Genomic DNA, 12327 nt, shown 5'->3' with positions numbered 1-12327 from the left:
ATCTGGAGATCAAAGGCCTTTGGTCTCCGGAGGAAAGGTTGTTTCATATCAACATGCTGGAATTGCCGGCGATACATTTGGCTCTCAAGGCCTTTCTTCCCTCCTTTTGCGGTCAGTTGGTTTAGGTCCTAACGGACAACACTACTGCGTTTGGTATATAAACAAAAAGGGAGGAGTAGGGTGGTATCCTCTCTGCAGAGAGGCTGTGCGGCTCTTTTCCTGGGCTCAGGACCATCAGATTTGTGTTATGGCAAATCATCTGTCAGGCGTGCTAAATGTGCAGGCGGACAGTCTGTCTGTGCTTCTCGGCTGATCACGAGTGGCGGCTTCATCTGGAGGTGGTCCATCACATCTTCAGGATGTGGGGATTTCCTCGGTTGTACCTCTTTGCCACTCACGAGAACGCACACTGCCCGTCGTTCTGCAGTTTCCGATGCAGGGAGCGTTGGAGGACGCATTTCAGTTGAAATGGGGTTCGCAGCTCCTTTATGCGTTTCTTCCCATACCCTTGATTCCTCTGGTTCTGAGGAAGAGTCACCAAGACCGCGTCCAAGTTATTTTGATCACCCCAGATTGGCCAAGAAGGGTGTGGTACACAGATCTACTTCACCTCTCCTCGCACCCTCTGCTCTGTCTCCCTCTCAGGGGCAGGTTCCACAGCCCCACCTCCAGAGCCTGCACCTTAATGCCTGGAGATTGAATGGGGCAACCTTAGTTCTTTCTCTCTCCCTCCAGATGTGGTGGATGTTATTTTATCTTCTAGGAGACACTCCACCAAATCTATTTATTCCTCCAGGTGGTCAAAATTTGTGAAATGGTGTGGAGTGAGGTCCATTGATCCTTTAAAGGCCCGTTTGTCTGTTGTGTTCTCTCTTTCCTTGGCTCAGCAGGGTTGTGCTATGGCCACGGTAATGGGTTATTTGTCAGCCTTTTCGGCTTGCCTTTGTTTGCCAGACCAGCCGTCTTTATTTAAATCTCCAGTTATGAGTTTCATTAAGGGCCTTAACAATATGTTTCCTCCCATTCCCTTCATTATGCCTCAGTGGGATCTCAATCTTATTCTCACTTTCTTGATGGGCTTCTTCATAGTTGTCCGTTGAGGCTTCTTTCTTTCAAAACGGTCTTTCTGATCGCTATTACTTCGGCCAGGAGGGTAAGTGAGCTACAGGCTCTTAGTTCCAAACCTCCGTTTTTAACCATTCATGTAGAAAAGATGGTTCTCAGGACCAGGGCTGCTTTCCTTTCTAAGGTGGTTACTCCTTTCCCTCTAGGGCAATCCATTACCATAGGGAAACAACCATGTCAAATAACCAATAACTCCTTTGATATGCGAAGGTGGACAATGGGGAGGCGGGTGGGTCAGTGAAGAATCCACAGGCAGATACTGTATCCACCAGAAAAAGCGTTACTGAAGGTAAGTAACTTGTTCATCTGGTAGAGACATGATCTAGCCTCAGATTCTTTACCGACCCACTCATCCTCTCTGCACTGCTGACGGATTTTTGGGGTCCGGGCGGATTCCTTTCAGGGCTATAGTTCACAACACACCAATGTCAGTGCACTTCATGGCATGGAAAGTCATGAAAAGAATGACGTCAGCGAGGCAAGGTAGTGCCTATATAGGTGACACGGACATCACTACGACGCAGACGCCGTCCCACGGAGCTGACAGACTCCCGTCTACCTGTGCGCAGGTGTATTGCTCCAAGAAAAATCTTCCGCATCTAGTCGTACGCCTGGAAAATTCAAAGGTAAGGAATCCTGGGCTAGATAATGTCTCTACATGATAAGGCATTACCAAAGGTAAGTCACTAGTCCTTCACTTGCACCCTCCCGCCTCCCCTGCAGGTATTAAATGGTGACAAATATACACACTAATACAGCATGTTCAACTGCAAAGCTAACTTAGCAGACTATATTCTCACTTCCTATATGGCAAAGGGAAAAAAACATTATCTAACAAAAGAGCTGTTGAACATGCGCAATACCTCGCAGGAGGGGATAGAGAACACGCAACACCGATCATAAAACTTCCCTGAGGAAAAACAACTTGCAAAGTCCGGCCCAAACACTAGATGGCAGGAGTATGCCTAGCATATGAATCTGCAGCACTACACGCTATGAATAAACGCTTACATGGTAAGTAACGTACTCCTTGCAGACTATTATCTGCCATTTAAAATGTAAAAAATAAAAATAAACGATCCTCGCACAGTGACGAACCCAACTTAGTTTGGGAAGACCATGCGTATCATTTTCTTCTTTAAAACAGATATAAACATTCAAACTAGTATTAAAGATCAGTAGCATGTTTCTGCTCATTTCGGGGGACATTTAATTACTGTTTTGTGTTCTTCGATAAGAGGTTAAACAATTATGCTTAATTCACTTTGTCATTTTTCCTGCCAGCATTACAACACATCCCTTCTGGCGGCTGCAGCAGCGGCAGCCTCAGCTTCTGAAGACCAGGACCTCCTTCACACGTCAAGGTTCTTTCCTTACTCCTCTTCGCAGATGTTCTTGGACCAACTTAACACCAGCGGGAACTCTGCCCTCCCCGCTACCAATGGCAGCAACAGTGGAAGCAATAGTAGCTTAGTTTCATCCAACAGCTTGCGGGAGAGCCATGGACACCAGGTGGTTAACCGCAGCACCACGGACACCACTTCAATGTATCACATTCAAGATGTCATCTCCTTGGACTGAGGTTTCCTCTGTACAACCAGAGGGATAACCTCTATAGGACAATAAACATTATTTGTGCCCCCCAGACCTCCAACAAACTTTTTCCAGTTTTTTAAAGGAAAGAAAGATACAAAAAAAGAAAAGACCTGTACAGAGAACAAAAAAACTATATTTTCAGTTTTACTTTTGTAGATAAACCAACCGAAGACTGTGCTTGTCTGGTAACAAAACACAAAAAAAAAGACCACAGCTGCCACCCTGTTTCTTGTGCATTTGCTAGTGGTTATTTTGGAGTATTCTGTGTTCATCTTCGTTCAAGATCCCTTAAGAAACAAGCGTCTTCACTTTGGACAGCACATGCTTTTCACAATCCATTTTCAGTAAACGCAGAATGAAGTTCGTTCTGCTGGTAGGATTTTTCTTTCAGGAGGAAGTGCTTGGATACTGTGTTATGATATAGAGGATTTCTCTTTCTGTCTGTTTCTCTCAAATTCCCCTCTGCATTTTCCTTGCTTGCTGGGTCTGACTGTGATTTCAATGGATAACGCCCATACAAGCATGTTTGTGTTGTACATGTTTTCATCATCTTTTTTGGATAGATCCTAACCTGAATGCATTTCTTTATAATTTTCCATCTGCTATAAAGTACATATTTCAACACTTTTTTGCTGAGGGTCCAGTTAGTGGATAGCAGTGGTCTTTGAATGCCTCCTAGCTTCCATTCAAGTGCACTGAGTCACTGTCGCAGAACAGGTGATTTTATTTTTTTATTTTTTTTACGGGTAGAGCGGTGGTGAGGGTCAAGAAAACTATTTTGCTTGCTGGGCCTTCTAGAACACTGAAGCAGTCTCTGCACGATTGGTACATCATGTCTACAAACTTCCTAGTGGCTGTAGTCTTGACATTAGAAAGGGTTGCTTCAACAGACAGTAAGTAATCATATCAGTTTGGAACCTCCAGAGCAAGTAAGTTTGTGGTAAGAAGTCCCCTGTAAAGTTTGTGCTCAGTTCATGGCATCAGCCCTGAACTGAAAACAATATTGGGCCATCAGTCCTCGCCATTTTGGTGCCACTTATGATCAACATTTTTCAAACCGCAGCCTTTCATAACTAATTGTTCGTTCTTCTGGTATTGTAAGCGTAGATACACCAGAGGGTAAATGATTGTTACGTCTGCGCTTTGTAGGTTGTTGGTTTATAAAGTCTGGCTTCTTTTTATCCGTTTTTATGTGAACATGTTGCGAGCATCCTGCTTTTTAGCAATGGCACTAAATCCCTCCAGGAAATTTATTGCACAGCCATCTAAACTGTGAAATACCTTTTTTGAGCAGCTTGTAATATAAAGCTGATCAGATACAGTGATGTAAGGCATTCTACCAATTATGACAAAACAGAGGTTCGTCCATTTCTGCCTTCTATCTTCCTTCATTGGCATCCTACTTCCATTTCGTCTAGATGAGGACTGTAGTCTCTAAATGCATGTTCATCTACCCAAGGGTTATGGGATAAACTCTTAAATACTTGTAAGAGCTTATCCTCCATGAGTCTCTGAAAAAGAGCTTTTCCCTATTGTCCCCAATACAATGTTAGAAAGTATAATTTCCCACAATTCAGAAATGATACTAGTCTTTCCCAAATACTTTAAGTACATGGTTATATCCTTTCTCATTCGTTATGCCTACTCCTTCGAATAATCTCACCGGTAGATTGTAGTCTGCTCAAAATAAATTACATGTTGCAACCTGTCGCCAGACACTGCAGAGAACGATTGTATTTGAAATTCCTCAAATCATCCTAGTAATGGATCTTTGGGTCTGATATAGACTGCTTTTAGTCACTTCTTTATTTAAATAGCTAGATTTTTTTTTAACAGGCAAAGCATTTTTTCTCTCTGCGTCTGAAAAATGTTCAAATGGAGGAAGGCACAGATAAATGACTGCCACTCGGCCAGCAGCAATTCTAAATGTATAATCCAGAAACTACTGCCCACTCTAACGCACTACCTTTATTCGAAACACTTCTAGTGGTGTAAAAAGGGTGTCAGGTGTCCTAATGCAAACAAGGAAAACTGGCCCATTTGTCCCTGGTTAGATAGTGAAAGACATAATTGGCGTCCAGGTGGCCCTTCAGCCCTGAACCCTGTTGCCACTTCACTAATGCTAGCTGCATCCCTGCACATATCAGAAAACGCCACTATTTTTATATTGGATTCTGTTGCATCTCAGCAGCCAGTCTTGTGTTTTCACTAGTCTCCCACTTTGACCAAAAGAGAATACCTGTCAATATCAGTCCCCTACAGATTGAATGACTTGTTTTTAGGGGGATCCCTGTAATCACTTTAGAGAAGAAGTTGAATGCTGACACAATTTCCTGGTGAAATTGTATAGTTTTTTAGTTTTAGTAATGAGATGACCAGTGTATGCCCGATACTAATTTAAGGGCATTATAGTGCCCTTAAATTATATATTTAAACTTTTTGCAGAATCAAGACTTGTTCATTATTTTTTTAAATTTACAATCTGAACCTGCGATTGGGACTTCGAAATCACTTGTTTTAAATTAAATTGCAGGGTCAGAGGTCATATGACCTTTCATCTGGGCAAATAGCTAATTTGCGGTTGGTAGGTAGCATTGTCAAACAAGAACCAATGTCAAAAAAGCGTACACTTTTCGTATACAAAACTGTTCTGTATAATTGGTGCCTGTTGTCATTTAGTAATCGGTGCTTATTACTGCTTGAAACTGAGGCATCAAACATTTGTTGGGAGGGAGCTCTGCTAAATAACTGTAAAGGCAGAAAACTGGCCATTTAATGGGTGTTGCTGGTGAGTTAACTTTTGCAGAGTTCTAGTCTTAGTGCAGGAAATGCTGCAGTTATTGAGTTTTCGTGCACGTTTGGCATTCTAATAGAAAGGCAACTTTTGCCAGCGTGGCTATGTTGCAAATTGTTAATGTGAATTCTTCAAACAATTCTGAGTTTAATCAGACGATTGTTAAAATATAATTCGCAGATGAACAGCCGTTCTGTCTCCACTTTTGGAGAGTAAAAACATCCTTTATCTTGTGCCAATAGCTTTGTCGTCTTTCCCTTGTCATACATGTGATTTTCTGTTACCTCGTGGAAACCTGTATTTAGATGCATTGATTACACTCTCATACTGTCTTCCAAGAGTGCCTGCACATGGGATTCCTCCATGCTTAGCTGCAGTCCATTTAAAGACATATTGTACTCTTCATTTCCAGTCTAAAAATGTAGAGATGAGGAAGTAACCTGATAGGGTTCCTACAGTATCATTGTATGAATCTGGTATTCGCATAACATTAGAGGTTTTAAGTCGACAAAGTAACCTGTATTCCGATGGCACTAGTTAGGAGATGTCTGGAAAGAAAAGAAGAAACATGGGTCCGATGGAGAAGTCCATGGTTCTTGGTATGTTCGGACACATTTGCTCTATATTTGAGGCATGTCTGGGCACTAGGGCAGTGTTCTGGCTTCATCCTTGTGTGCAGTGCAAAAGGAGATCCTACACACCAGCTTAACTATGCACCATGCAAACTTCACACAGCCTGTTCCTTCAGCTGATAGGTGGTTGTCAAGTGACGATGTTTTTTTGTTTAGTTCACATAGTTAATTGAACAATATGGAAGAAAGAGGCTGGTGGACAAGTTAATCAACTTTATTCAGGAATCCGAGTTCTGATCTTGGTTTCTACACCAGACCAAAATTATATAATCATGCAAAATAACTCTACCATTGTTTTCCTTCTACTATCTAGGTAAAGATTCAGCATGCTAACTCAGTACAGTATACTAAAGCTTTAGTTAAAATACTTGATAACAACAACTAGGGTCATATATTCTGTTAAGTAACATATACGGATTCTGCAGGATCTTGATGTTAAAATTGTAAAAAAGTTTGCCACAGTTACTATGCACGGTTCATCTAATGAGGTGTGCTAGTGTGATCATAACAACTCTGCCTCCGTCATACAGCTCATCAACCATGTGCATAACATGAACTGTTACGTTTTCATTATTTGCTCAATCTTAGCAGATTTACTGTGAAAACAGAAAGCAGTGTATTCAGATATCCTGTCTTTGTTAGAGCACCAGAAGCCAGTTTTTCAGAATGTTGGTATTTCCAGGTCAGATAAAACGTATATATATATTTTGCATTATGCACCAACCCACAGATATGGGTCGAGTTTACAAATAAGTTTATTCCTGCTTGTCCAGTGCAGGTTGAATTTACTGGTTTGCTATGAAAGTAGAAAAACTTTTCTCTTTTATAGCAACACTTAAAAACCAGTATACATCCTCATTGAGGGCCAGTGCAAGAATTTATTTTGCCCTAACAGTAGTGACATTTTGCCCAATCTACTGACCGCTGCCTAGAGTCAAATGCTGCTTGTAGTGAATGTTTGGTGGCCTCCAAGCCTGATCTTTTCTTTCCCTAAAACCAGCACTGCTCTCACTCAGATATTTTCATTTACAGAGTTTGAATTTTCACCTGTCTTGGTATACACGCACCCCCACTTTGTTCTTTCCTCCTTTCCCTCATGTTATCATAGTGAAATAGTTTTGCCATGCTGATAATGGCAGCTGCATCGCTGAAGGACCATATCCTGTTTATCTGAAGGCATTGCTATTCTTTTAGATGTATGAAAACCACTACTATGAAGCGGAATGATGCCTTCCATGCACTGTTTTATGATCTGTACAACATGCAGTGCAGTTTTCACAGAAAAGTGTATTCCTGTTCGCCCACAGATTGCCCATGTTACAATGCCCTGATTGCTAGATTATTTTATGTTAACCATGCCATTGACGTTACCTGTTGAGCACAATCCTAGTTTTAATTCTTTTTTTCTTGCAAGCAGCCCTTTTCAATTAGGGGATTTTCTGAAGCTATTTTAATAATCAGCAAACCAAAGCTGTCGCCGCCAATGGAAGCACTTTTTTCTTCTTCCAGTTTCTTACCTGTTCTTGAAGAAGTATTCAGTATTTTGGCTGAAAATTAGCCTTCACCCTGCAAAATGTTTTGAAGCCACATGTCGACTTTAATGTGCTGAGTTACAGAGCAACGTTTTTTGTGTGATTATCTATTAAGACACGATTTTGAAATGTAAAAAAATATTTGTAAAGTTGCAAAGTTATCCCATTGAATGTTACTATGTGACGCATAATGAATTTGACCACTATATTTAGGGGTAACTATTTGTGCAAAATGACCTCTATGCCCTGATTTTGGAATTCGATATCCCCTAGCCTATATTCCGAGCTCAACAGTGTGGTGGAACATTAGTTAACGTTTCACCACCCTGTTTATACAGATTGACTCCCACCAAGTAGACAATATGGTTTCAAACCAAAAAACGCTGAGGATTGAATTGCAATGTACTCATTTCAATTGGAATCCCTTTCTGAAGAAGACTGCAGGTTTACATTTTATTCCAAAGTGATTAAGTTCAAGGTGGGCTAATATGAGCTGCCATAGCTTGAGTGTGGACACAGGAAGCATGGCTGTTTTATTTGTGGGCATTATTGGCAGTACTAAAGCCAGTTATTAAACCCCAATCCACACATAACAGCTGGAAATATTGTAATTTATTTATAAGTATTATGAGGTTTTTACTCTGTTTGCTCTGAGCCAAATTTCACTGTTATGCTGTAGTGGTGTACCACTTAAAAGCTTCAGTTCCATGTCAGCATGGAGGAGCAAACCTTCTGAAAGAATGCCCATACTTAATTTGCATTAAACATTTCAGGGTTTTTAGAGCTAATTTTATAGTGACTTCAGAAGTGGCTTTATTCATGTTGTGGCTTTTGTTTATAACATTAGATTTGTGACCGCAAAGGACTGACTAGGTTCATCTGAATCTTGCTGCTGTTTATAGGAGGACAAACTGTATATAAGAATGCTACCAATGACCGCCGAGTCCATAAACCTGATGTCTAAAGCTCATTGCCTTAACACACCTTCCCTTTCAAAGGTCTCCATGCGGCATGCCACACCAGTAAACTGGCTTTTAAAAAATGTACAGTAGAAAAATGTCAATTTGTAAAAAGTAACAAGTAAAAATATTTATTACATGAATTGAAAGTGTTTTACCTATTGAATGTTATTATCTGTTTATGTAGAGTCTTTAGACGTAATAAAAAAGAAAAGCAAAGGATTGTCTCATCGGTTGCTTGAGCAATGTTACTCGCGACCGCCTCTCCTTTACAGGCTTTGCCATTTTCTTCGCTCTCCAACCACCCAAAGAAATGCTGACCCATCTACACCGTACCCCTACCCATTAACCTCTGACTGCAGCAAATGGTTTCCCACAGACATACCCTCTCCATGTCACACTGAAGCAAAACAAATAATTGTAGCTAACTGTGTGTGCCTCCTTACTGCCTACTGGAATCCTGTTTCTGTATGCTTAACCAAACAACTTGTGTGAACAGCCATCCCTGTATGCTAACGAGTACGCACTGAAGCGGTGGTTTTCTGTGTTTTATGTCTCGGTCGTTCTCAGGCCCCATGACCAAATCATCTATGATGTCATGCATCTGAACTGAAGTGCTTTTCTGAGAACTGATCCATGCCGATTTCTCTCCCTTCCTCCCCTCAGACTCACCCCACTCAACTCACTCCACCCTCCCCTCCTACACACCACAGTGACTTTAATGGAAATCTGTCACTTCATGCTTATAAAACACATCTGAGGAATTCAAACCAACTATCAAGCACGAGCAACATAACAAAGCTAACTTTTCCTCTACTCTTTTTGTACATTCTGTAGGCTTCAATATTTTGCTTTTTGTTTGTCAGACGTTTTTGTGCACTGACTTTGAGGTAATCCATTCCGTTAGTCCTTTTCTTTTAAAGCAATTTGTTCAAGGCATGTGTGCTGTAGATACACATGTTTCGCATACTCCTGCCTTCTAGTGTTTGGTCCAGGTGTTTGAAAGTTGTTTTTCTTCTAAGAAGTCTTTTCCAGTCACGAGGTAATGTGACTCCTCCTTTCGGTGATATTGCGCATGGGCATTAATTCCATTGTGAGATTGTTTTCTTTCCACCATCTGGTTCGAACGTGTATTGCTGTGCTCTGGTTCAAAACCGTCCTTTAGGTTCCCATCAGTGCTCAATCCACTGTACCCTCGACGGCATTGTTATCTTTACACGTTTCACTATTATCCGTGTATCGAATTGATCGGGAAAACGCTCGGTCTTCGATCAAAGACATCGTGCGCGGCCTTCGGGCCTAGCTGCTTTGGTTGACTTCTACTCCGTTCTGTACTAGCTAGCCTTCTGCCGATGGAACAGACTCGTTAGAATTTTGTCCTCCGTGCCACTCCAAGTACCCTTGCACCGGCCTGCATAAAGTCTGTAACTTGTGCCTCTCACCAGAGCACAAAGAAGACGATAGTGAAGCTTTTCTTTTGTTCCGATCGAAACACTCTACGAGATCGTCTGGCTTGACAAAGAGAAATGCAGCGACAAAGCATCCAACCTACTCCGGACATCTTCGGAGAAGAATACGAACATGAAGAGGTCGAAGCGTCTGCAGCGGAAGAGGATGCAGCATTCTCTATCCCCGAATCAGATTCCAAACTGGAAATTGAGTTGGAGTCCGAAGACGTTCCACTAGGACAGGGTGCCATGAGTACTAAAGCCCCAAATTCTCTTTGACCAAACAAAAGGCTTCGCCACCACCTCTGCCATCGGGGCATGGTCGGCACCAAGACGATATTTCCGACGCCCCACCCTTGGGCCCGGCACCGAAACAACTAGTCAAGCCTTCTGGCTCGAGTTCAAGCCGAGAAAAGTTGTTTTCGGACTGGAAACCTTCCACTCCAAATGAGACATGTCCGATTCGAAACCAAAACCTTCTGCTTTGAATGACATAAAAGTCAAACCTGGTTCGGCATGAAACATGACCTTCCTAAGCCTCCAGAACCGATCTTGGACATTATGAAAGAAAAACTAGACCCCAAGCAGAAGATAATCTGCATCAATCCAGATACTGGACATATTTTGGCTAAAACACTTAAAAGGAAAGTCAGTTCAGAGTACACTAGTTATAAAATTCCTCTCAAGAAAAAGGACATGGCTACTAGCCCAATTTACCTTAATCTTCGATTCCCCCTCCACCATCTTCATCACTACCACAATTGCCAGGCTCAGATCCTTTACGCATAACACCTCAGGGGTCTCCACCTACACAGCCTCATAAAGGGGATGATGAGGACAATACTCATTTACCAGCAGACCCATGGGATGACTATAATATTGACACACCCATGGATAATGCTCCAGATTTATAGTCTGTAAAGCCATCACCTCCAGATGATGTGGCTTATCAAGATCTCATTCCATGAGCAGCAGCTTACCATGTAGTTACATTACACAGAGTCTTTAGAAAAAGACTTTTTATTTGAAACACTAGGTTCTACACATAGAACAAGTCAGTCTACCTATGTTAAAAGGTATGATGAGACATGCCAATAATCTGTAAGGACCCTGTTTGTGCCCGTATTTTAACACCTAGGGTTGACAAAAAATACAAACCTCACCATCTGATCCTATTTTTATTAAAGGACAGTTGCCCTTAGACTTACTAGTAGTCTCTAATGCTCGTAAGAGAGCAAATTCACAGACCTCTGCAGATGCACCTCCCCCAGACAGTCTAAATTGATAGGTTCATCCGGTAAGAGTGGCTGCTCAAGCTGCTAACCACTGGCTTATTGCCAACACGCAAGGCCTATTAGCTAGGTATGATAGAGCCCACTGGAAAGAGATGGAACATCTACTTCAATACCTCCTAGAGAAGCATAAGAAAAAAAGCACAGGAATTAGTACAAGAAGGCAAGGTCCTATCTAATTCCTTGATTAGATGTGCTTTAGATGCTGCTGACACGACACAAGGGAAATCAACACCAGCATTCTCCTACGACGACATGTATGGCTTAGAATTTCAGGTATTAAACCTCAGGTTCAGTAGTCTATTTTTAATACCCCTTTTAATAAACATCTTTTTAGGCCTCAAGTAGATGAGGACTTAGAAACAAAGACAGACGTGGCAAAGTCTATGGGAGCACTTCAGTCCCCATCAAACAGAGGCTCCTTTTGCCGCTCATTTTATAGAGGAGGGTCCAAAAGTACATAATCAGACCCTACTGTTTCCTCCTACAAATCAAAAACACAACCCTCTCTCTAGAGGTTTCTATAGAGGAGGGTACAGAGGAAATAATTTCAAAGGTAGGGTGTAAAAGCACGCCAACACGTAACTCCCCTTCCCCTAATAAGCAGTGACTTGCCTACATTTCCCCCCGATCATTTAACACCTGTTGGGGGAAGCCTTCAACAATTTCTCCCCATTTGGCAATCGATAACCACAGACAAATGGGTACTAGACATGATCCGACATGGTTATTGCTTGGCGCTCACCAGAAATTCTCCCAATATTCCACCTCGCACTCACAAACTCTCATCAGACCACCTACGGCTCCTCAAACAAGAGATACTATCTCTTTTAACAAAAGGAGCCATAGAACCAGTTCCATTACAGTACCAAGGTTCAGGGGTTTACTCTCTGTACTTTCTAATCCCCAAAAAGGATGGCTCCTTAAGACCAATTTTGGACCTGTACAT

At 41.8% G+C, this 12327-nt stretch overlaps 1 protein-coding gene across 3 annotated transcripts in view; it reads left to right on the top strand.

Annotated features, from left to right (window-relative positions):
• The window catches only part of PIAS1 (protein inhibitor of activated STAT 1), an 872437-nt gene extending 863580 nt beyond the window's left edge, over positions 1-8857 (top strand). For 2 of the 3 annotated variants that reach the window (XM_085644594.1, XM_085644596.1), the window contains exon 14: positions 2410-8857. In XM_085644594.1, the coding sequence (XP_085500720.1) occupies positions 2410-2706 (297 nt within the window). In that variant the 3' untranslated portion in view covers positions 2707-8857. The remainder of the gene's footprint in view (positions 1-2409) is intronic. The other variant, XM_085644595.1, reaches the window with a different exon arrangement.
• The last annotated feature ends 3470 nt before the right edge of the window (positions 8858-12327 follow it).

The sequence above is a fragment of the Triturus cristatus genome, chromosome 3_1, assembly GCF_964204655.1.
Source record: "Triturus cristatus chromosome 3_1, aTriCri1.1, whole genome shotgun sequence".
Lineage (NCBI taxonomy): Eukaryota > Metazoa > Chordata > Amphibia > Caudata > Salamandridae > Triturus > Triturus cristatus.
This window is presented reverse-complemented; position numbering and strand designations above follow the sequence as displayed.